Raw genomic sequence first — 27,963 nt, 5'->3', positions numbered from 1 at the left:
CTAAAACACGTTATATATCTACATCAAAAAGTAATGTTATCGTTAATCTCAATTTCTGTGTTGACACTCAAACCACCAAGTTAAAAATAATCCGTATTTGACATTTGACTAGAGTCTTGTGATTTTATTATGATTTTTGCAGTGAAGGCCTCGCGGCTTTCCTTCTAAGACGCTTGAGTTTTTTAACATACCTGGCGTTTGAAGTATGAATTATTTTGTACGATTATAATTGTATTCTCTGAAACGTAAGACGACCTCCATTTTGTTGAATCGGCGAGTAACAAAGACAGTCGGTCTGATTTACATTTTGAACATATTTAAAAGGTCTGTTGGCGCAGTGGTAACGCTTCAGCTATTAACTCAGACGATCAGGGTTCGATTCCCCAACTAACGAGAAAACATACGTTTACCCGGTCACTTCCACATTTCACAAGCCTCTCTATCCGGAACAAAAAGAATGGATAATATACGTTTATATAGCTTGTTTCATAATTGTTGTAAAAGTTTGTATCTGTAAAAGTATATATATTGTCTTGTTCTGGACTGCCTCATCAATGATCAAGCAAATCGATTATGGGTGAGATGAAGAGAAATGCAATACGATAAGACGGAGATTGAGTCAAACACGATGATAGTTGAACGTTTTAGGAGAATACTTATCACAGCCTGAAAAGGGTGAAAGTTTGTTTAAAATCTCGTCTGTCCTAAAACATAATAAAAAAAAGAACATAACATTGATGACGTCACAATACAAGAATAAGGTCCCAATAACACAACATATATAAATCCGTCTCATTAACTTAACTGCGTTCATACACATTTAATCGAGGAATTTCATACCCTTACTGGCAATTTTTGGCTTTGTAAATACTGCCTATTCAAAATGTGCTATTTAATGTGTTAAAATTGCTTTCACTTGATTTACGTTTATATAAATTTGAAGTTATCAAAAATGCCTCTAGCTGTATGATGTATATTCATCAGATTAGATGGAGAATCCACCCCTCGCCGAAACAGTTTGTGATCAACAAAGCCCAGGTAAAGCCCCGGATGGTGGATGGGGATGGGTAATCGTGATTGCCTCCTTCTTGGTGAATTTATTGGTGGAAGGAATCGATTTTACTTTTGGGATTTTCTTCCCAGAGTTTCTTAAATATTTTGGTGAAAGCAAAGGGAAGACGCAACTGTTACACTCAATAATGAGTGGAACGTTACTTATACTAGGTGAGTATAAACTGATACATTCCCTCCCCTTACATCAGATCAACAGTGCAAATAACAGCACATGCATACTGCAAGCTTAACCTGTATGTAGAAATCCATTAAATTCATTTTAACGCTAGATAACTTTACTCTTTCATGGAGTTTGGTCAAACTATACGCAACGATATATAGTATAAGTATACTTTGGGCATTGTTCTGTTTTACATGTATGTCCTTCAGACCACATTATCTAAAGTCGTTTTTGTATTTGTCAAGCAGTGCTTATCATGATGCTTGTATACCTCACACAAAGCAAATGTCCATGACATTCTTATGAAATCATTCAATTTATGGTTAGTGCACCTAAAACATGTTTTTTGACATTTTCTTTGACAAGTCTGTGTGTACTTTAACCGTCGCCTGAGGTGGACGAAACAGCCTACGATTTGCAATTCATTATTTCAATATCCTGTTCTAATTCTTAATTTGGTTTTGAAAGTTGCTATTTAGTTGTGCTTCTATTTCTGGTTTCTTTATTATTTTGGTCAATTTTAGGTCAAGCCTACTTCTTTTTTGATATCAGGTCCATTTGTAAGTGCATTGGTAAACAAATACGGCTGTCAACGGGTTGCCGCAAGTGGAGCACTCATCGCCAGCCTCGCATTCTTCCTGTCCTCATTTTCACCAAACTTGGAAGTGATGATCATCTTTTACAGCATTGCAGGGGGTATCTAAATTTATCCTTGTTTTAAAAAAGAAACATAAAGCATGATGTTGCTATGTCATTTGCAGTTTTGAAACATTAAACATTGTAGGAGAAAATATTATGATGAAATGTATTTGGAAAAGACATACGATTGCAAGTGCTGTTATATTCCCTCAATATACTGTCAATCTACTTATGTGCTGTTGATTTAATACGCGAGGTGAGCCGATCGCGAATTCAGATCTCTCGCGATCATTTGTACGAATCTTTTGAAGACGTCCTTGTCATTCGTTAATTGGCTTTTACATCCGTTTGCACTTCCGTTGAATACATATATACCTTATCCTAATATTAAAACAAACTTGCTTGACATATTCCTTTCACTTTTAAACGACATCACTGTATCACTGTGTACAACTTCAAACAAAATGGCGTCATTCAAATGTACAGCTATTGGTCATATGTATATTCTTGTGTATTACTTTTGTGTTGGAAAGACGGTAATATTTACAATAACCGATATTAACATTCACAATATGTATTGTATTAAATAGCAAAATAAACAGTATAAAAACCATTAAAGTCGGTACCATTTGGATGACTACCGTAAATTTACTATAAACAAGTTACGAAGCATAACATACATTAAGCACTGCACAGCAGGTCTGGACTATTGAATGCCTGTCATCTTATCCTGAAAACAACTCACGTCACTATTCAAACATGAAAATATATGGGTTGCTGACGTTTTTTATTCTACATATTACTCTGTAATCCAGTAAATACAATTCAGAATATGCACAACATGAATCACATGACTAAATCACTATTCAGGTATAGTCACATGACTCTCATAAGCAAACTAGTGTAACATGAAGCTATCAGTTGTTGGCATGGGAGTTTTCCAGAGTCTTTGTCTCTAATAACTCATCATTCACGAATTCAAGGTCATTTCTAGATCAACGTTCGCGAGTTAATGTATTCGCGAATATGTCTACAAAGATGAGCTTTGCAAAACAAATATTCACGAAATTAAGTTGATTTACAATACTCTTTTCGATTGAAAATTAATACATAGCAAGTGGAAATGTAATTCCCACTTTACAACGACCAATTTGTGTACATGTATATCCAACTTATTTTATAGGTATTGGTTTCGGCCTGTTATACTTGCCTTCTATCGTGATAATTAGTGAATATTTCGATAACAGAAGAGCATTGGCCACGGGGATTGCTGTTTGTGGCGCTGGGGCAGGCACCTTTATGTTTGCTCCTCTTTCCGAATATCTTTTGGAAACATACCTCTGGCGAGGTACCATGTGGATTCTCTCAGGTTTTGTCCTCAACGGAGTTATCATGTCAGCTTCGTTCAGACCATTGATAACCAAGTTCAGTTGCAAAGTTAAGAAAAATAGCAAGTTTGATGACGATTGTGATGCAGGTAACAAGGAACATTCCAAAATATCAGACAATTCATGTCAAGGGATGTGTTCATCGATCAAAGATATGTTCGACTTCTCACTACTTAAAAGTCCCACCATGTTGTTGTATGGATTTTCGTGTCTTCTCATCATGCTTGGTATGTTTGTATTAACACTAATGGATTTAAATTATCACTTCCGGGGAAAGAAAAGATAATGTTACAACTGTTAAATGTGAAAATGGAAAAAAAAGTTTTTTGCGGAAAACAAAGAAAGAACCCGTTGAAAACTAGTTTCATAGACAAGTGATACTTTGAAAGCTAAACAGAAGTCAGGTGGTGCAGTGGTAAAGCACTCATCCTTCACCTGGCGGATTTCTCCGTTCACATGGGGAAATGGGGTCAATTGCTTAACCATTTGTGTTTATCCGATGAATGCCCCTCCCCAACATTAAGAACTCAAAATCTGTTTCCAACCAGTGTAGTAAATACGCTAACTTTAAATTGATATACACGTACTTTAAACATGTTTTGAGAAACGAAACATAGGAGATCAGTTTAAAATAAGGTGCGAACATGTGAAAGTTGTTTTGTTGGAACGTTTCCTTCTGAACAAAATGCATTTTCTATTGTCTAAATGAAGGAGCGGATGAAGTAATTAATACACTCACACATGTTATACATATATGTGATTATATTCTAGGTAAACGTCAAATAATTGCGCTTGGTATTATTTATGTTAAAAATGAATGACTCGTTATCCATTGATCGCTTGTTGTTGCAGGCTTTTACATCCCATCAAATTTCCTGCCTATTTGGGCGAGTGACGTCAATCTGTCCACCGATCAGGCAACTTTCCTCATTTTACTTATGGGCGCATCTAACACAGCCACGCGTGTTGTGATTGGCTACCTAACGGACAAACCTTGGGCCAATAGCTTGATAATAAACAATACCGCACTATTGATTGGCGGCGTAACTACGTGTTTTGTGCCCTTCTACACAACATATGTAACTCTAGCCATCTACTCGGTCGTGATTGGATCAGTCATGGGTAAGGAAATACCAAATAAGATAATTTTTGAATGGAATATGTAAAGATATGATTTTCCATTTTTGTTTGCGCCATTTTGCTTTTTGTTTTATACTTTAGGGTACATATGATAATATAAATCATCTCACAGACTTTTAAATTTTACATGTGGAAGTTCTTCCTTCAGAACAGGTTAATTCAAAGAAATTGGGTTAAAACTTTTCATATTCAACTGATAGATTAATTCTCAATGGAATACGAATACATTAAGTTACACATGTCATGTTGATGAAAGAAAATTGCGTATGCCTTCTTGTAAAACTCTTTATGTATACTTGCAGCTGTTATATTCCTTCTGAGAACCATTCTGATGGCAGATCTATTGGGAGTACACAGACTCACGAGCTCTTTTGGATTGGTTGGGCTGAGTATGGGACTGTCGACATTTTTTGGATCACCTATAGCAGGTTACTATCAATATGTAATTCTAATATCATCGGGGGACAATCATGATCACACATTCTTTCAGAAGAGTTGTGTTCCCTGCTCACATATTTCTTGTTTAGACATTCCATGACGAGTTGTAACGTTTTCAATAGTTGGTTCGCTTGATCTAAAATCAAAATGACAAAAAAACGAGTCGTTTGGCTACCGAGTTGGTAAATTTTTGTAGAAATTAATAAATGTCTAGTTATAGATATAGACTAATCCGAACTTTATCATATTATACATCATTTAGATAGGATCTTCACGAAGGAGGAGAAAAGAAATAAAAGAATGAAAATCCTAATGTTTTTCTGTCATTTCATTAAAACGAACCTTTTATATCTTTCCGAGACATCAGTCTCCGCTGGTGTATTAGTTTACTTTGTGTGTCAAAATATACACATGTTAGATATATATATCGATGTAAATGTGAAATATGATTGCTAGAGAGTCATAATAATATTCTGTGTATAAGGAGCATGTATAGAAAGACATCGAATAAGAAATATTTTCTCATTGCAAAAGAAAGGTTTATGCAGTAAGGTTATTATTTATTGATAATTTATATTTTTTGAGAGGCAGAATTGACATTAAATTGCAAACCCGTCTATTTGTGAACTCATTTCTTTAGAATTAAGTCTATTTTGCTAAACTTCTGACTTTCTAGACTATCCGCTTCTTCTTACAATCTACAAAAACATTAACTCCGTCTAAATTTCTTTAAACGATTTCACATCCTATTTGTAAATCAACACCTCAACACGACCATAAAACATATATACTGAAGTTTGACAACTGCACCTGTTTAAGTGTTGCAATCGGACAAATTCTTGACCATTGACAGGGTTATTTTTTTTAAATCTATCCGCTGGTATAAAATTTAATTTTTACGATAAAGACTTAGCAAGAAAATAAACCGAAATTGTTGTTAGAAAGACAAAACTAGGGTCTACTTTTGACACTTTGAAACAGATCGGAATGAGGAAAAGTTGCCGAATTATCATTTTCTGTTACAGGAGCACTGTCTGACATGAGTGGGAATTACAACATGACTTTTTACTTCGGTGGCATCACTCTGGGACTGGGAGGTTTAGTTTGTCTCCCGCTCAGATGTATTTCAGAATGGGAGAAAAACAAGAGCGCTGATCGGAACTTACACGTGGTTTATGAAAACGATCGGGAAAAGTATTGAAAAGATGCTAAACTGTTGTCTGTTTCTAAATCAATGTCCTCAGTATACACTATATCAGAAAAGTGATACACCCCCAGAAATATCAAACGAGAAACGACGATTAAATTGATATTAACTAAACAATGCGCTGTCACCACAAAATTGTGCGCCGACGATGTTATGCACTATGTGCGCACGAAAATTTTGGTGCGTTGTGCGTCACCACCACTTGTCTATTTAAGAAATCATGTTTCCAATGTTCTCACATAATATATATAAGTACAGTTTTATGTCTGACAAGAACAACGCCTATAGTTTAATAGTGGTTCATCCGATCTTGATGTGTCAATTGAAATAAAAGTGGAACATAATAATGTTTGTTTGTATCTAGAGCTTATTGCTTAATTTTTGTATAAATTATAATCTCTATCGTTACTTTTTCTTTTGCTTTGATACGCTAAATCTTTTTAACCATAATAACATTATTATTTGTACTGATACAGGTCTGAACGTTGATTTTACCCTATTTAAGAAATCATGTAATTCAATTTATCCTATTTTAGCAAAGCCGTATCATATAACTTTTTAAATCGATTTACATGCCTGACATGCGCAAGACTTAAATGACATAAAAGCATTTGCCAATCGAACAGACAATCACAAGTGGTTATACTATACTATAATGTATACTGCAATGCATCTGATAGGCACTGGTGTGACTAATGTCTGAAAAGAAAGCTGTGGATATTTCTACTATTTGACAATGCGGCCTTCGATTGTCGACACTTTCATATTATGTAGGACTTTTCCTCATCAATACATATTTCTATCTCACTGTGGTCTTGTGATCAGAGGGGCATTAAACAGCAACATATGTGACAGCAAATCCTGATATATTCCAATTAATGCATCAGCCGTCATCTGAACTTAAAACAAATGAAGTTGAAAGTAAAATCTATGATCAGAACAGAAACATATAAATAATTCATGATAAAATGATTTGTCGTACATATTATCGACCGTAAAGTAACAAGAGATAGCAAACCCGGTGTGAACAACGTAATGTTCATGTTCGGGAAACCCATATTGATAAATGGACGACTCATTACGCAGTGATAAATAATAATAACTAATCTTTAAAACAATGTTAACATATCAACAGAATCACAATTCAAATTCATTAAAACTAGTGCAAAATATGAACTAAAGAAAAATTTACATGGAGACTCCTGAAAAAGTACAAGGAAGCACACAGATTAACATATTGGTCTTCACATGCCCTCTTACCTTTGATACACCTACCTTAACAGATTTGACATTTGGCAAAATGTAACCACCATATTAATCACTATGGATTACGTAAGCATCGCCTATTTGTGACTACACACTGACTAATAGTACATTTTCCTTTTCCTATTATTTATTTCAGAATATTTATTGCACAATTAAAAGTACAATGTGGATGGGGCCAATGACGAGTCCTTTACTAGCCCTCTCCTCATAGCATTAACAGAATGTATACATCATAACAAAACATTATAAGCTATGCTAAATATAAAAATAGAATCAATTATTTAGAATGAAATATTTAGAGAATGGCTAAGAGAAATATACAATACATATATATCATAAATTAATAATAGAAATGAAAGTGATATTGTTAATATTGTACAAAAGACACAAGAGTGAATAGCATGTTTTGGTATCAGTTTAGAGTTACATAAGGTAGAATCCAAACAGTCCAACTATTCATATAGTTATAACTAAACAGACAGTACCAATTAATTCACTTACATTGCTATAGTAATGAAAAGATCATAATAACGTTATTAAAAGCAAATTAAAACTACAACTTGTTAGTTTTAAAAAATGTGGTCAAACGTCAGGTATCCCTGATGTAATCATTGACTAGATCCGATACATATCTATTTATTTCGATAGTATTTATTTGAAGGCCGCTTACAAAAATCTGGTTCGTTAGTGGAATAGCATTATTTAAATTAGAAATGAAATACAGCATGAGAGTTCTTTGCTTAGTATAGAGAGGACGTTGAAGAAAAAAGTGTTCGCAATCTCCAGTTGGTTCACCACACAGGCAGAGAGATCAGTTAAATGAGATTTAAACGAGTCAGAATTCATGTTACGTACAGAATTTCATTGACATAATATCATACTAAGTTTCATATCTCCATGTCATTTGGCGATATCAACACATATAGATTGTAAATTGAGATTAATATGATGTAAAAAATCCCTTTTTGATGACGTCCAGTCAATCAATGAAAAATATTCATTAGCTCCGTCAGTCAGTATTATTAAACATTTTAAATTATTAAATTACGAAACAACTAGATACACTAAACGCATTGGAGCATAAGTACAAACTGAAAGGCGGTTTTCACATGTACGTTTCTTTGGTAGGATAGCGTTACTGAATAAGAGAATAAGATATATTTGCTATGAAACAAAATAACCATACAATCAAACTTTGGTCATCATCAACATGCCTCAAAGTTTTCCTTCCAGCCGATGACATCTAGCACGAATATTGTGATGTTACTACCAAGCGCTGGGATATCGATATGAAGTGGGCAGTTACAATACCATTACGGGTTCCAAACGTTGGACAATAGAAATACATCTAAACGTATCGAAAGTTCCCATCTATGATTCAGTACTGAAAACACCAGACACTTATCGACTATTCTTTCCTTAAGCAAGATGCATATCGAGTGAGTTATTTATAAGTTCATTGCATATGCAATGGTGAAGCAAACAGTCGATAAATTCGAGGTGCCGTTGCTACAGCTGTCATCAATGCAAGCTGTTCACAGTATGATGAAAAAATATAGAATATAAAATCAACTGAAAGTCAATTGCTGTGACACCGACGCCAATTTATAGGAATATAGTTACATGAATACCAACCAGTGCCATTGGATTTGTGTTTGTCAGTATGTATATCTGTATATGGATCCTACGTTTAAGATCCCAGCTATGATTCTGTAATAAATTAGAATATAGATATCATGTTATAACCATTTTTGTACCGTTGTCGAGAAAAGAATGTGCTTTATCTTGCACGTTTTCAGTAAAGTCGACAAAAGAATGAGCGCCCTCCTCCCCTGCTGATGTTTTGTAAGCATCTTTTATCTATAAGTAGCAGATGATTGAACGAAGATTGTGAGGAAATAGGAACGTCATGGATCATAATGTATTTAGTTATTACCGATCTGAACATCTGCTATGATCAATCAAATTCAGGTGCAGCAACTGGACATATGTTTCCATTTTGAATTAAACTTTAAAAAATGATCTATGTGTAAGCCTGTCATCATATTGAATATTTATATTACAAAATTTGTTATACTATTTGGTCTGCTATAGGGTTCAGGTTAGTGCAAATTGCACATCGCTATTTTAAAAATGTTTATTACAAGTTTACATTCTGAAATATTTGAATCAAGCATTTTTTACAAAAGCTGATGATGCTGCAGACTGAAATAGAAACAATAAGATCAATGCTGAATTACTTGTCCAGTTTATGTAGCCATATGAATTATAAAACACAAATAACAAGCCTGAAAATGTGTATGTAACGATTCCTGGTGTAAATTGAATGTTATTAGTTCCTAATTGTACTGACTGCTTTCCTACAGAATTTGATATTGCACAAGAGACCTGGGCTATGCATCTACCATGAATGTATTTCTGATGAATCTAAAGGACAACAAACTCACAAACTTTCTTTGTTTTATAGTATAGTAAACAATTTTGCACTTAATTTTCTCTCAGATTTATTGCCAGAGGATATTGAAAATCTAGTTCCACACAATTTACGAAACGCACACTTACTGAGACAACAACATTCGCGTCGTCTTCAACGGTTCAAAATTCATTATTTTCATCTACAACTGAACTTTGGAATGATTAAGATAACAATAAAGTCTCTCCTTCTATAAACTTTTAGCTTTTAAGGCTATTTTTTTAATATCCACTTATTGTAATCTAAGAAAATAATTAATAAGCTATGGAGCTAGAAAACTAAATATTCTTCATTGTGGTCTGAGAAATCGAGCGAACACTCTTTAGAGCGAATCTTACAGTCTGCTGAGTGTCAATGATGATACCCCTGTGAATATTCTTACCACTTCTTTTTATACTTGTCCTTTATGTGATAATTTCCAAAATGCACTAAACGGAGAATTAGCATGGCAATGCAAAGATTGTGAAGCTGCACAGTGCTTCATGGGAAGGTCGGGTATATAGATTATCTAATTTCTTCATATTTCACATTCTAATGTTTAATCATGTGACTATTGTTATTCCATAACTGACCTTATGTAGGAAGAGTTCATTTATAAGTTGGTCAAACTTTCTGACCAATCCTTTGGTCATTCTAATATGACAATAGAATATGTTTAATATAAATCAGTTGTTGCACCTTTATACAATAGTTAAACTATAAGTATAGACATTGTATTGGGATAATTTAGCTCAGCGACAACAAGTAAGACTTCATATTGATTTCTAAAACGACAAATGTCTGTGAAATATTTACAATTTCATTTCATTATCTGCTGATACATGGCAAACAACTTACAAAAATATTGACAACGTAAATAGCAACATAAATGTACACGTCTACATTCGACAATGTTGCAATATTTTAAAGTCAAGTTAATTTCCGATAAACAGTGTAACATTGTCCTATATTAATTGTTATTGGATTGTTATAATAAGGCTATGATATCATTCAAGCATGTGATGGCCAACAGGTGCCCTATATGATATCAATTCACTGTAAATTCCCATGCAGAAAAAAAGTGACAAATTTCTGGGTCAAATCTCGACGGGTTTATTTTCAGTATCCTGAGGCTTTGTAAGTACTTTTAAGGGTTGATATATCCTGGTATCACCTTGATGCAAAGTCAATGACCGCTTTAGGCTACAAAACCTACAAGTAATAAAAACCGCCATGAAGTGCATCTTTATTCTAATTACTGCAGAGATGTCACCTTGTCTAGTCTTGCATACTGACATCGTGATAAAGGCTTCTAACGACATACTGGTCGTGTCCTGGGAACAACCGGAAAGTCCCATTTTTAGGCTAAACGTACTCAGTACGCATAGCCTATTGCGACGGCCATTCGGACAAAATTTACCAATCCTGGCCTTCTCATTGACTAAAATATCGAAAAGAGTTAGAGCCCTCTAGCGGCAATTTTCTGGGTAAATAATGCCTGGATCTTTTCAAAGCATTCAAAATTAGTTTATCTTTTAATGACAATACGATTACTATATATTTCAGTGTGGTTGAATTATTGATTAATTTTGAACAATATATTTTACGGAATTCTCGATATGACTTAAGCGTACAGAGCACTGTACGTGCGAGTTGGCGCCATGATAAGAACCTAGTCTGGGGGCTTGATTTGAATTATCAACTAACAGCACTTATAAACAAACAAAACTTACAAACAGAACATCAATTTTGATGTAATCCTTGTCGTTGTGGCAAGATCGTCTTAATACATAACATCACTTTACCTCATTAGACGTCACAAAATTGGACTGTTCGTCCCACGCGCACACCCGCCGATATGACACTTTTTCAGGTTTTTCACACCTACCGCCATGACACTTTTTCAAGTTTTTGAAGATAAAAAGTTTGCGCTTCGTAGGCAAGGTACATTTGGTGCTCATGATTTATGAATAATATATTTTTGATGCTGTTCTGATCATGATGTTGACTGTTATAACTTCTATTTTTTGTCTTTTAATTTTATTTGATGAAGGTTGATGGTGCTGATTTCTCAAGGTTTGTTAATGTGTATCAAAGTTCCTTGAAATAAAAATATTCCTTCAAACAAAGCGCGTATTTAAAAAAAAACAAAATATTCATGTTTATAATTATCAATTAACTAGAACGAAATATTTCCATAACATATTTATTCATTTAGCGTGTCATGGTGACATTATCTAATGCATTGGAGATCAGAAATAGTAGTAGCTATGGTGAAAATATTGTAAATTTTGTATATATATGGAAGTCTTGTTTAATCTCAAAGAACTATGTCTTTATAGACATAATTACTGGAAGAAAAGTCTAACCATGATACTTCAAGGAAGATAGGACTGTAAATACATTTAATGTAATTACTTACACTTTTATCTATCTGAAATGCTGTGTATACCTTATCTACTTTCCTCAACTACAAATATAATTATAATAAGTAAGGACTATTACATTGCAATACATTCAAAATAAAGAAGTAGGTATAAAGTCCTTTCGATTTGTATAAATCCTCATATTGATAGGATAGTAATTGCAACATCTTGGGTATTCCAAAGGTTTTATTTTGTCAACTTCATCATAGAGCTATTTATCATTTGGCTTGTTGGCGATAAATATATGGTTGTGTGTATTTTATTTTTTTTATTTTTTTTTTTTTAATCTATTTTGATTTGTTCACATTATTGTGGTCAAATTTGAAATAAGAATTAAAGTCTAATGCTTTAACAATAAACGGTTGCGAAATGTCTCCTAAAGCCATAACCGAACCATCCTCATATATGACTCGTCTGTTACATGTGCCTTCAACCATCGCACATGACGTGCTGGACGTTGATGTATCAGATGCAGACCAGAGTACTGCCGACGTTGGCGTTGAGGTTTGAGCAAATCTAATGAATCGATGTTGACGTCGCGACTCTCAATATGGACGTCCACATCTCGGTCTGTCATCAATTTTCAATTGGCTTTCAAATATAAATCAAGACGACTTTCAATCGATTTGTGAATTCCGAAGTGAGTAGCGGCCTGTTGCTGAGTGCTACCTTCCATAAGCATTGCGGAAACCCATCCTTTATCAAGTTGGGTAGCCACGGCATATTTGTATCCCTTCAGTATGTATTATTTTAGTTAATTCTATATCTTTGTATCGGATGTGTGATGTTACCCGTTTTTAATACAATATATAAATGTAGGTCAAATGATTGTGCATTCGTCCGTAAAAACACAACAGTATGAGAAACTTATACCGCCTTAAACATTGAAAATAAAGAAGTAGGACAAATACCTTGTTATCTCGCTATGTATAAGATTATGCAACGTATGGTTTGGTTGTAATAAGAATAGTTTAGGTCATAGGCAGACCAACAAGTGCATGGGTGATGAATTTCAACAAAAACGTCGACTTTTTTGTCTCTCTCATATTGTTACCCTGAGTTCTTTAACACTGGGCGTTTCATCATTTCACGGGGATGAAGAGTAGCTGTAAGTATTTAAATACCATTTTGATAACCAGTGAATTATCTACTGAGACCTTATTTACTTGAAATGGAAAAGATTTGACTTTAGTACTTCTTGCTTAGAATTATCAAAAATATGTACGGGTTAACGGATAAACAGAAACATTTTTCAGGCCTTAATTAACACGTGAAATAAGTTCATGGTTCATTATACGGAAAAGATCGACCAACTGGCACCAAACCTATCAGGTACATTGATAAAACTAACATTTCTCTCCCTTTTTCCAAAGAATGTGCGCAATGTTTTGTGGTATCAACATGTAAATAGATATTGCATTCGGAGGTTTCTATGCAATCGATATAAAAATAATGACTTTCAACGTTTCAGTGTGAGGTAATGTTTCTCAATAATAGTTAAATTGTCATTGCATCTCCCTATGCTTCTGTATTGATTTTGATAAGGTGAAATTTTCAGCGGAGGCTGTCAAGTCTGGACATTCAACACATATGCAAGCCAAAGACGGTGGTTGGGGATGGATGGTTGTATGTCTCTCCTTCATGGTCAACTTGTTGGTAGATGGGGTGTGTTACACATTCGGAATTTTATTTCCAGAATTTATCAGATATTTCGGAGAAAGCAAAGGAAAGACACAGCTCTTAAATTCAGTAATGCTTGGAAGCTATTTTGTTCTCGGTGAGTGTCCATAATATTGCGAGGGGTCTCTGTTTTTTCCATTTATTAATAAGCAAAATCAGTCTCCTAAAATATTTTCATCCATACAAACTAGCGTCAGCCAATTCGTCCATTTTGTACAAGATATATGCAGCATTGAAATGCAATCTGCCGTTTTCACATATCTATGACTAAGGTTTATCATTCAGATAACATTGAAATTAAAATATTATCTGATGGACTTGTAAACGTATTCAAAGTTTTGACATTTCCTTCTATCACTTTGGCAGAAGCGTCAAATTGATTCTTGACGTCAAAATAAAGTAAATTTCCATTGACTTTTCGGTATCAAATTTTTATTCTCTGAAATTTAATGACGTGTCAGTGTCAATGACATAAGTAACAATCGCCCTGAGGTCATGAGGTATCATGAAAATGGGAACTTACATGTATAATGTTACGTGTTAAATTGTGTTTAATCAAATATAGTTTATAAAGGAGGAGTGCCATTTTGGGCCTTCTGGTGGCCATGACGAATACTTTTTACAGCCTTGAGCTGACCTTAGATTAATGTCATGTCATTACCGCCTGACCTCAAAAATAGACAAAAAATAAAAAGTATTCGTCATGGCCACCAGAAGGCCCAAAATGGCACTTCTCCTTTGTATAATAATATTGTCGTATATGTTAATGATATCACAAATTTATTTCATTGGCCAACAAAATTTCATGTTCGTATATTTGGATTTTTTTTTTTTTTTTTTATTCTAAATTTTTAAGGGAGTTTTTATGGTGATAAGGCTTACGCTACAATCTAAGAGAAGAAAATCGAAACCAATGAAGAATCTGTTACAGAACCCTACATCTTTTCTAGTGAATGTGTAAGCGTAAAGAGTTATTACACCAATAATGCCGGAGAGTCAACTAAAAAATGGTTTTAAAAATCGTTGAAAAAACACTGTCAATATCTTTATACTATTGTTTATTTCTCTGTGCAAGCTAAAGTTTATCTGCTAAAAAACTATCAAAAGTATTTTATGTTTTTCTCTAGGTCCAATTGTAAGTGTTTTAGTGAACAAGTATGGCTGCCGGAACGTAGCCCAACTTGGGGCAATTACCTCCAGTGTCGGGATATTCCTGTCCTCCTTTTCACCAAACTTGGACGTGATGATAATATCTTACAGTTTCGTAGGAGGTATCTAAAATCACATAACAGAAGGAGATATAGCTGCAGTTGACTTGTTTGCTCTCTCACCAGTTAACAAAAATTTTACACTAATTAAGGAAATGATTTTTGTTTAACGGTAACCGGTTAGTGTCTACGAGGAATTAGTCATAACTTGCACATCAATTCTCGTAATTGTATATACTGATGTATATATATTACGTGTTAAACGTTAAGTAAGCGTTTCAACTATACGAAATACTATTAAAGTACTGATCATGATAGATTATACCAGAATAACATATTATTATAATTTCTGTATGTATGTTGCAAGATTCTTTTTGATAGTTAAATTATTGTTTGCAAAATATAGGTATCCTCAGTTTGGAAAAATTGAGGTTCGGGAGAAATTTACAGTGACCCTGAAATCGGCGTGGTAGGAGAGGTATCATGATTGTGAACACATTCCTATCCGAATGATTAATGTTGACATTTTGCGAATACAAACGTAGGCTAAAACGCAGTTAACATGTAATAAACATGTTTCTAATTCTTAAATGAATATAGAGAAGTTAGATATTTTTTGATATACAAATACTTGCTACTGCTTAACTTGTAAAAAATGATACTAGAATAATAATAAAACTTCAGAAGAAAACACTACCTGAACGTAATTAAGGTACTTAAGTGTTATTACCACCTGTTAGTGACATTAAATCGGCTTTCGCATTTCTTTTTAATTTTAACGCCCATTCAAGATTTTAAGGGAAATATTAAAAATTACATGGAAAGGAAGCATTTTATCTACACTTAATGAATGGTATGTTTTAGGAAAAATAAGTTTAATTACAATATCATTTTCCTTTATCGTTTTAAAATTCTTGTTTCATCTTTACTAATATTCATACAGGCATAGGACTTGGTCTGCTGTACTTTCCATCGATTATGATAATCAATATGCATTTTGACAAACGGCTGGCATTAGCGACGGGAATCGCCATTTGCGGATCAGGAGTGGGTGGATTTGTCTTTGCTCCTACGATCGAAATTCTTTTGGAAACATACGGCTGGCGTGGAACGATGTGGATTGTTTCAGCAGTCAGTCTTAATGGTGTTGTGGTCTCCGCAATGTACCAACCACAGGGAACTAAAAAAGTAAAGGAGAACAAATCGGAAATCATGAAAATTAATGTTAACCATGGCAAGTTTGGTAACAAAAACGCAAAAACCACCAAGGCATATCTGCGAAAACTCTGTTTATCAACCGAGGCAGTGTTTCACTTTGCATTACTTAAAAGTCCAACTATGCTAATGTATGGAGCATCGTGCTTTTTTACCATGTTCGGTAAGTGGAATATTAATAGTAATGGTTTAAAAACTCAAAACCGTAATTACAATTTACAATATCAGGAATAATCAAAGACAATCATTTGTTGCAGGATTTTTTGTACCAATAAATTTCTTGCCGACGTGGGCTAGTGTTGTCAACTTATCACTCATCGAGGGAACTATTCTGATTCAAATAATTGGTGCCTCTACCACTGTTACACGTGTTGTGATTGGCTTCATAACGGACAAACCATGGGCTAATAGCTTGATAATATACAATACCGTCATGTTAACTGGTGGAGTAGCTACTTGCTTTGTGCCCTACTTCACCACATTTGCAGCTTTAGCTATATACGCTTTTGTATATGGCATTGTTATGGGTAAGTTCATGAACATTCACTTATCATTTGTCTGTCAGGGACAGGAGATTATTGTAAAATAAACCAGTGTCAAATTGTTATATAAGATTTATTTTTATTAAATCAACTTTGCAAGAAAAGAAAAATGACATTTTAAGTTGACCGGTTTGATTTGAAAAATAGCATTGAAAAAAAATTATTTGTTAATCATCTACTCATCTGCATTAATAGGTGTTCATAAATTCAATTGATATTTCACGTAAGTTGCAAACTGACACCCTTAACAGATTGTCTTTGCTGCTGTTAATTTGGAGATAGCTTAAAATACATTCAATAAATAACACTTGTAACGATTTATGTGAAAGATATAACTTTTCGGTTTGCTTCAATTTTCAAATTTAAACCGTGGACGTACTAATGAAACATTGGTATTTATTCCGAGAGAAAATTAACATGTTAAGATTTTCAAACCCAAGCGACGGAAGTTGTTGGTTGTAAATTATAGCATACGTTCCCGCTCGGTGCCTTAACTTCGGATACGTTTTTTTTTTTTTTTTTTTTTGTAATGAATCAATTTTTGTCCGTTACTGCAAATAAGTCCATAAGAATATCGATTTCTTTGGCATACTTACAGCGGCATTCGTCTGTCTGAGAAGTGTACTGATGACAGAATTATTGGGGTCAGACCGGCATACAAGTTCATTTGGATTGGTAGGACTAAGCATGGGCCTGTCGACATTTGTTGGATCTCCGATAGCAGGTACATTGCACGTCAGGAATAAATACTGTTTTTTCATCAATTTTATCATGATGCGAAATGTTATCTTTAAAAGTTTAATGGGATTCCTGATTAAAGCTATGTGTATGTAGCCTTCCAATCGTCGACGTAACACAATGAACTGATGTATTTTATTTTTTTCCTGAAATGTACGCTATTTTCAGCCAAATATTTCAATATACAAATATTGTACAAAAGACAAAACACACAAAAAAAAAAAAAAAAAAAAAGTTTTCAAGTTGATAATAATCCACTTTTGCTATGTGTCATTATTTTCCATTTTGAAGGTAAAAATGTGATTAAAAGGTTGCTTTCAATATAACTTTATGTACAAATATACATTCTGATTCGTGTTGCTTTTATCGGAAATAAAAAAGTGGCAATTAGGTTGAAGTAAACCATCAGTAGAGCCTACCACCTACAATATCAAATTGTATACTGTGTTAATTATGGATGAAATCGGAACGATTACAAGTGATAAATACTTCATGTTTTCAAGGAGCTTTGTCTGACATCAGTGGGAATTACAACTTAACGTTCTACTTTGGTGGTATCACTCTTGTACTTGGAGCCGTACTTTGTCTTCCACTCAGACGGGTTTCTGCATGGGAATCAAGAAGACCCAATAACCATGACAAGTGTGCAGCCAATCATATTAGTGAAAAGGAGGTCAGAAAAGTTATGGATAACATATATACAATACCAATGTGATGTTCACCACTATATTCATCTTGATGAAGGTAAAGACGCCAGAATGGAAAAAAGAAATCTTATCACATGAAAACATTATGCTTGTGGTTTTGTATTGATGGTGGCAAATGATAATAACCAACTTCAGTCATTATTGAAAGTCTGGTGATTTTTCCTTACATACAGTTTGATAACAAAATTACTGGTCTATGCAAAACCAAAACAGGAGTAATTGGATATTATTATAAGTTTGGATGAGAATATAGTAGATTATAAACATCATTATAGAAAAATGTACATACATGTATCAGATGTAATCTATTGAAATATTCAGATGTGCACGTTTAACCTTTGTGAAGTGTACTAAACAATTTGTATTGAATTCAGACGTCATACCGACTCTCAAGACACTACTATGATTAATAATTTTAATTATATTATTTCGATCAAAAAATGTGAACCATTACCTTTGTAATGTCAGGTTTTTCTCATTAAATGTTGGTTGACGGGAGTTCAACGTTGAAATGCATCGACACATATTTGTGTCCGGAACGTGTGCGTAACCTGTCTTGTAGTGTGTCGTTTATACGAGATAATTATATTTATGTGAATCAAGTGTTCAAAAAATGGAATTTAAAATGTATTTGGAATATTATTTTTAAATAAATATAACTTAAATGATTACATAGTTTTTATTTTCATGTTCTTTCGGCGACAATGTTACTAGGTCTAGCCACGCCAGATTAGGTTGAACACAGATATACCATACATAAAATTGTGTGTTACTTTTCAACTAAGTACGATATATCATTTTCTTTGTATTTAATACCTATTTAAAGCATAATCTGAATGCGCGTGCATTTTAAAATTATAAATGGAAAGCAAATCGTGTGATCTCATACAGATCATGACACGGACAAATTGAGATGACTTTTTTGTACACCTTAGCACTGCATTAAGTCTATGCTATTTAATACATAAATACCACCGGTTTGTTAGATTTTTTGGTGTTGTATTCAATATAATATGGCTTTTCATAGTCTGTACAAGTTTTCATTGACAGACAAAGTAGTCTGATGTCAAAATTGAGAACTGTTTTTCAGAGACGACCAATAGGAGTCTTTGAAAGTTGTTACACACCGCTGTGTGTGAACAAAACCAAGAGAGAGAGAGAGAGAGAGAGAGAGAGAGAGAGAGAGAGAGTCACATTCAATCAAACCCCTATTTTACTTTTTTTTTTTTTTTTTTGCAATTTAGAGATATCATCATCTTTGCTTAATTTCTAAGCGTCATATATGAGCAAATCTAATTAAATTCTGAAAGAGAGGTTGTAACTGTCTTATTAATAGATTTCGATTAAGAATGTATAGGGGACAAACATCAAAATAGTAATAAAATTCTTCATATGGGCTGTTGCATCTACATTCAGCTGTATTACCTTTTGCTCTGAAAATGCGTAATCAAGAGATCTGGCAGGGTTTCTTAAACAGAAATGAAATATGTTTAGATTACGCAAATCCCATACCTAAAAACATTTGTCATGTATTATTTCTGTCTTACTGATAATTGATTTAAATGTATTAAGAGAATGAGAGTTCCTTATAGAAATATCTATGTCATACCACTGTTTTGCTGTTGATGAGAAAAATAATTTCGCACGCTTAAGAGATAACCTGAAGTTCTAGTGATTGGAAACCATTTGAGAATTAAAAGATTGATGTTAAGATTAAATTTCACATCTCAAACAATCAACGATTTAATTGTTTTTGTTATTTTTGGAAAGAGCTTGCTCAGATTTTAAAGTAACCCCAAATTATGACTTGTTTATTTGCATATCAACCCTTGTTGACATAATATTGATCTTAATTGAATATATTGAGTCTTAGTCATATCAAACATGACATAATAGACAATTAGTGGCCATGAAAATTAATTAAACAATGAGTAGATATGAAATGTGCTGCCCATTATATTTTTTCCATATTTTACGCCATTAATATGATGATGTTGTAATTGTAACCCTTTTGCAGCAGTCTGAACATCTTCACAGAGGTCTGTAACACCTGTGAATCTACAGGCTCTTCACTTGACATCTCTCCTCCAATTAGAAGTAAGAATGAGCACAAGTCATAATATACTAATATACCATTATGTACATTTGTATGATGAGACATGAGCGTGGACAAGTGATATTGATTGAGGTTAACATCACCTGTTCGGGTTCATATTACATCATATCCAATGACTTCATCAGCAGCATTCAGTACATTGTAATAAAGTCCATAACAGTTTTATTTTATGCTCACGTTTGCTAGACCTAAACTCGGTGTAAAATTTGGTTATATAGTGTTACTTATCTGCGCGATTCAAAGTTAGTTTCTAGTTTCCTTTCCTGTAGATAGCCTGAAATACATGTACGGCATGTTCTAGCCTAGTTTGTATTATAGAATTCATCCTTGTCATTTATTAATTGCTGAAAACAATCATCTGAAACACCAGCATCTATGTCATAAATCAACATTCATTGGATAACCAGTCTACACAAGTTTCTGAGGAAATATCACGCTTAATAGATCCGGCAAATAGGATTGCATGAAATTTCCATGCGTAAATAAATACATTATATATAAGGGCAATTCTAAGTTAAAGAAAGTTCCTTAAGTTAAGAAATATTGGTGAAATTAAGACCTGATGGTTAGCATTTGCATATATCCCATCGAAATTACCTATCACTATTTGATAAAATAGAAAATGTATTTTTCCATTTTATTATTGGTCATATCACAGACTTGTATTTAACTAATATGCAAGTCCGTAGTCATACCTAGGTCGAATCAGGCCGTACCTCTTTGACAAATGATATTTCAGCACACATCTGAAGACATGTCCCTTTAAATATACAACTCAGTGCAGAATGTTTGATAATAATAACTAATAATGGAAATACAATTAACGTAATTTTTTTAATCTACCTTTCCCACAAGTCCAGCGAATCCATCGCTCACATGTGCTGCCGCAGATGGCATCCCGACGAGGGGGCACTCTTTCTTGGCAATTTTTGCAGTTGTCTGCCATGATGTGCACATGGTGAACAAGTAAAAAAATACATATATAATGAAAAAAAAAAGACTGAAATACAACCCAAGTAATAAGTTAGAAATCGATCAAAATTTCCGACTTTCTGTTCAGCAACAATATCCCTTTTTATTTTTGTTCCGATGTTTTTTTGTTTGTTTAGTTTAATCATTGATATTAGAGTTTTTCAGGGTGGAAGAAGTAAAGCCTGCGATAGGGGGTGATGACACCTAATATACAATCGCAAGCCGAGTAGATAAAAAGTGCACAATACCAACGATCGTGGTTATAAAGGTGTCATTACAAGCTGACATAAATCAATAAAAGTTTAATTCACTTTCTCCCCTTCCGAAAAAAGAAAGAAAACAAAAAGAAAACTTTTTTCACTCATATTAATATAGTTCACTTACTCGACACTATTACTGCACAATGCAATATAAGAAAAATTCACAAAGGGAATAAAAATATCTAATTCTGTTAAAAGAAACCAACAATACGATTGAAGTGAGTGAAAAAATAGATATTTTACCAAAACACTTAAGTTGCTGAAAGAAAGGGATGGGATGGCGCCGGAACCACTACGAAAACGAGGCCGGACTGGGATTGGGCCGAAAATACTGAAGATGGATCGACTATGAAGAGGGACAGAACTTCTACAGGTGACTGGAACAACTTGTACAGTGGAAAATGTAGATATATGCCGAATTCACAAAATTACCCATGATTCTCAAAGGTTCGATTTACGGTGGTGAGATTAAGTCATGAATATGCAAAAGCTACTATTTTTAGATGTCGACGTAATCTAAATGGCGCGCAGAATCCGAAAATACGTGTGTCTGAAATGTGGGGAACGAAAATATTCCTCACAAACCGAACTTTCCTCGAAACGTTGGTCTAAAATCACATGAAATTCCTCACATGCCTTACATATCGGGTACTCTCTCTCTCTCTCTCTCTCTCTCTCTCTCTCTCTCTCCTCTCTCCTCTCTCTCTCTCTCTCTCTCTCTCTCTCTCTCTCTCTCTCTCTCTTTCTCTCTCTCTCTCGGAAGATCATTTTTCCCAAAACCAACATAAAATTGCTTAAATCATTATTCATTGTAATAAACAACCATAATTCAAAATAAAGAATATTTGGACCTTTTAATCACATCTCTGTTAACACCTCCCCCGCTTCCCTAAACCTTCCCTTCCACCTACCCTCCTCTCCCCTCCCTTCCCGTCCTAAATGTCATTTAACACATTGAAACTTAAATCACACAAATTCGAATCATTGCGCATCGCTACACTTCGAGGTCTGCTTTCACAAAATCCAATTTATAAGTATTCGGTAAAGAGCAACACTTAGATGTACTAATGAGCTAACATATTTTATTTAACAAGATTAGATCCCCTTTCCTTCAACTTCATTCGTCAACTTTTATCAATATAGCTGTAAAGTAGACCATTCAGATATGTTCACTTATAGAGGTTATATCGACTTTAAAAAGAATTGGTTCATAGATATTTTGAGTATAACCTTTACCGTAAATCTGATCAAAACGCGTTAAATCACAATGACTAAATGAGTATTGTAGGTTGTTATGTTCTATTATCGATTTCGATTTTTTAACGATACAGCGGTCATTTTCCTTCTTAGAGATATACTGATGGTAGAACTATTGGGGGTTCACCGACTCAAGAGTTTGTTTGCGTTCGTTGGACTAAGCATTGGACTGTCTACGTGTTTTTGATTGCCCGTAGTAGGTAACGGCCAATTAATATTATTACTATTACATTCTTAACGGCACGTCAACACATAACTGGTAATTAGGGCCATCAACCGGTGAAAGGCACACCTATCCTAAAGGACATGACATCAAACGAACAAAAAGGGAAAATACAAATGCTAAAAATCTTAAATGGTTATATAACACAGGGAACGGTCAAATTGCAGTTCCTACATATAGATACTAAGTTGCAGAAAGTTTAGACCGTCAATATCTTGTTTCTCTAAAATGAAAGAAAGCAGGACAAAATACATTTTGCTAAAAAAAAGTCTGCCTGTAGTTGCTATTACACGTTTCATCTGCATCGACTTCCCCTTCTTGAGGGTATCCTTCATAAGTTCCGAGATTCCAATAGTTACCATATAGCGTTTGCGTTTTTGTCATCATCAGTTCAAAATATTTTCAATTACCCGAGTTTTGAAAATAAAATCATGCAGTAAGAATTGCAAAATTTAATTATACCTTTAAATACTATTGTATTAATATTTCAAATTGTAGGAGCGTTGTCTGACATTAGTGGAAATAACAACATGGCCTTCTACTTCGGAGGAATTACTCCTGCACAATGGGGATTTCAGCCGCGAAGACTGGTATCTGAATGGGAGCACAGCAGAAGCAACAGTTTTAGCTTACCTGCAACACATAGATTTGAATAGTTAGAGGACAGGAGAAAAAGAGAAACTATTCGAGATCAGGTCCTCCATATACAAAATATCAGAGAACCAATAAACAACAAAATGAAGAACTGAGACAGGATTTAATACCGACATCAACTTAATAATGTTTTATCCGTTCAAGTGACTTGTACATTTGAACACAGGATGTACAGAAAACTATGTTAGACTTTATGTTCATGCATATTTTTTTTCTTTACTGATTTTGATATTTTAAGATAAGTTTATGGTGAAATAGATCGAGTTGTTTTAATCCAGGACGTGTTTTGCTAGGTATTGACATCTACTGGCATTGACCTACACAACTGCAGTTGAAGATCCGTTTTGTGCTGTTTGTTTGTGTCCTGCAGCAAAATACTCGACCCCAATTGCTCCGGGTGGCATGCGGTGGATCGCCCGTATGTTAATCTGTGAGGTAGTCACTATCTTATATCTGAAGACCCATCCGCTATAAGCCTGTATAAATACTGTATAATTGTTTCAATATTTATATTAAATTCATTTCGACCAGTTTAGTTTTTCTTCAATCGTCTCCTAGGTGTACCAATTAGTGTCTTTATCACCCACTTACAAAAATGTACATCCCCCCCCTTCATAAATGAACATCACCCCCCCCCCCCTTCATAAATGTACATCTCCCCCCCCCCCTTCATAAATGAACATCACCCTCCTACATAAATGAACATACTCCTCCTACACAAATGTACATCATCCACATACATCAATTTACATCATCCTTATACATAAATATACATGATGTAAACCCATCAACAAAATTCGTGAAATGTAATCCTTTCGAGTAAACACATAGGTGTTATCATCTGTTTATTTGCGTCAATCATTATTACTGCTGTGTTAATTTAAAGTTTGTTTTGTGATATGCATGTCAAGTAACCCAGGAAATAATTGCTTTACAACATACATTTGTAAATCCGTAGAAAAGGATATGAATGTATATATGAATGTTTTTGAAAGTAAATAAAAAAAAATCATGACTAAATTCATATTATTTAATCATTGTAATCAAAAAATTATTATGCGTTGAATAAACATCATTACTTGTTTCAACTACATATTTTTTAAATACTATTGTTGTACTACACCAAGTTTTACGAGTTACGTCGCTTCGTAGCATGGTTATTGTGCTGTCTTCTTAAAACACGTTTGGTCGCCACAACTGAGAATTAGGTTCCAAAAAGATGGAGTTTTTAATTTTAAGTTTGAGTACCAAAGTTGTAAGTCTGTTTTACCTTTGAGTTATCTAATTATTTATTTTTGCGTGAATTTCTAAAGGCGTTATTAAATGTGAAGTTTTCACAAACCATTTTATCATTATTTGTAACTTCTCCTTTTATAAACAAAAGTATTATAAATTAGGATTTTTAATCAATTTCCAGCCCCCTTCTTTCTCCTGCACAATAAAGATATGGCCAGCTCTAGGCATGATAATCCTCTGCTTACTGTAAGGTAGGCTTCTTCTTCGAATGAGAAAAGTCCTGATAACCAGACTAGTTGTTACTCTGACAGTGATATATAGCTAATTATCATGACCAATTTCCGGTATTCATATATAACTAGAGACTAGACAAATTTCTAACACCTGATGAGATTTTCATAACTTCACTGTGAACATTATGTCATATGTCGAAGTCAAGTCATTGCAGTGACTGGCGATATTAATCTTACCTTTGCAATTCTAAAATATTCGTAAACAATTTTTTTCCTTTCATAGAAATTATGAATTGATTCTAATGTTAATCTATCAATTGGAACAATCATTTGACGGAGAACCTTCTTCGTTTCTCTGCCAACACCAGTAACGTAAAATAGGTAGAGTGGGATGTCATTGATAATAGGTTAGACCAAACATATATTTGGTTTGTCTATGTAGTAACATTGTTATGCAATGGCAGTAGACACGTATATTACCATAACAGAAGTTTCACATAGGCTTATCAAAACAGGTCACAAAAATCTTGCAAAGATATTTCTTGACCACGCCTATCATATATACGGACAAAATGATAAATCAAGAACACGGCAGACTCTTTTTTTCAACAACCACCTATCTCGATCTTCAACTTGCCATCAGTAATTTAAAACTATTCAATAGAATTTAAACGTTGACAGCGTTTATTGAAGGGAGGTAATCCAGATCGCTTGAAATAGAATTTACATATGTAACGTGTAGGGGGTGTTCGTACCGAGTTATTTCCCGGAATCACTGTATTTGAGTACACAGTATATAAACATTGTATCTATAACCTAGCATAACACCTTAAGTACAGATATATACAAATATGAGCGAGCTTATCCGAGCTCAGAGTTACGCCTAATAACCATTAAATATACAAAGTTACCCTACAGTATATATTACCAAACAAATGAGCTGCCTAGCTTACAGATATCTACACAACAATTTAACATTACCTGTTGTAAATGTCTTGACTATTTGTCTATATATACTATGAACACAAGATTTGACATACCGGGTATAAGGAATTTATTAACTTACATACAGAAATATACAATGAGCAGTAATCCTCACCACTCACTGCGCTATTTACAATGAGATGCACAACACGCTCAGTTGCCCACTGTACCTACCTACATACAGCTATATTTAACGTAAACAATGAGCAGGCGACTGACAACTGTACAAATGGGCGCAACTCTAACTGTCCTACCAACTCACACTACTCAACGAACCTACATTGCTATCACGCCTGCAGGTGAGGGCTGGCTCATTGTCAATTGTCTGGGTACCAACATGGCACTTCATTTTCTTGGAAAGAACTTCCTGTAACCTTACAGGTAGATCACCGAGGATCCCTTGGGCTTATCCTCTCAAGGTCACTGCCAGGTAAAGACCTTTGTCCTTCTCTGTCCACCTATTTATGCGTGCACAAGCCTCAAAATGAGACTTGTAGTCTCTCCAGGCCGTAGTCCCATCAAATGTGGAGGCCTTTACTTTCACGGTGCTTGTACGCAGTTGACCTGAGTTCGATTCCGACTCAAAATCTGGGTTTTTACAAATATCAGCTGGTCTGCTACCGCTGTGTCTCTTAGTAACGTTCGGGTGATTTGGCACATCGGGATAGTCGTCACTAAATGTAACACGACGTTGAGGTTGTGACGTCATGGGATTAGACAATGGAGTCCTGAGTCGGTCATTCTCAATTTTCATATCGCTGAGCTGTGCTCTCATTGACTTAATTTCCTCATCAATTGACTTGGATAGCTCAACTGCTGAGGTCCTCTCACTAAGTATCAAAACTACTGTCCAAGTTCATATCGTGTAGGTAATATGACGAGCTAGCTCTGGAACGATATCGGTAGTGCAATTGGTTAAACTGTTTTTAATAAAACCTTCCCTGCTCTATATTTTACTGAAAGGTTTGAGCTTAAAGATATTCCAGACACGTCCAGCTTTATATCGTACAAGGGGTTGGAATATTCCGATAAATAATTATTGAACCTTTCATCTCTATAAACTTTTAAATTTCTTCTTATATCATCTTCTTAAGCGCATTGAAACTTAAATCATACAGAGTCGAATCATTCCTATTCAGGTTCTGTTTTTGAAAGATACACTTGGTTAGTCGGTAGAAAGCAGTACGTAAATTAAGTACCAGCTAACGTATTTTTTGTTAAGCATGAAAGAGTTTTCGTTATTTTCACGAGAGAAAGCAGTTATACCCTACCTCAATGTTTGTATAACAGAATGGCTACCTGTCTGCCTTACCTGTGAATTACAATTGCTTCCACGGGTGTGGATTACATCGCATCTTTCTCGTCTAATGTAATAAAACGCTTTAGTGACGCCACAACAAAAACATTACAGTCATGCCTCTTTATTATCAATGGGCCTATATAGAGACCTTAAGCATTGCTTTCAGTACAAACGAAGGTCAAATGTATTCTGATATAACTATCATCTGATGTTCTATTAAGCGATTGTGACTTACATATATATATATTCCACTAAAAGATAAAATGATCGTTCACAATCGCGCAAGTGCAAACTAGAAATTAATTGTTTTCAAAGGCAATAATTAACCTACTTTGATTCTTTTCCGCAAACGCAAAAATATGACGAAAATGTATACCATTTAAGCATCATTTATTGAAAGGTATATCCTAACTAAGGAGGAGTGAGTTTGTTAAAATATCTTTTTTTT

General features: G+C 34.3%; 1 protein-coding gene and 1 pseudogene across 1 annotated transcript; both read left to right on the top strand.

Moving 5' to 3' along the window:
• The first annotated feature begins 989 nt into the window (after window positions 1–989).
• On the top strand, window positions 990–6,106 carry LOC132556949 (monocarboxylate transporter 12-like; annotated as a pseudogene).
• Window positions 6,107–13,780: 7,674 nt separating this feature from the next.
• Window positions 13,781–23,768, top strand: LOC132556948 (monocarboxylate transporter 13-like). The gene is made up of 7 exons (XM_060221413.1): window positions 13,781–13,967; window positions 14,998–15,141; window positions 16,022–16,456; window positions 16,551–16,820; window positions 17,434–17,559; window positions 18,077–18,246; window positions 23,607–23,768. The coding sequence occupies exons 1-7, from the start codon at window positions 13,781–13,783 to the stop codon at window positions 23,766–23,768; spliced, it is 1,494 nt and encodes a 497-aa protein (XP_060077396.1).
• Window positions 23,769–27,963: the final 4,195 nt, after the last annotated feature.

This window comes from Ylistrum balloti, unplaced genomic scaffold, assembly GCF_031769215.1.
Source record: "Ylistrum balloti isolate Yb309-2 unplaced genomic scaffold, AGI_CSIRO_Ybal_v1 Utg370612, whole genome shotgun sequence".
NCBI classification, from domain to species: domain Eukaryota; kingdom Metazoa; phylum Mollusca; class Bivalvia; order Pectinida; family Pectinidae; genus Ylistrum; species Ylistrum balloti.
Note: the sequence above shows the minus strand (reverse complement) of the source record. Positions and strands in the feature narration are given on the sequence as shown.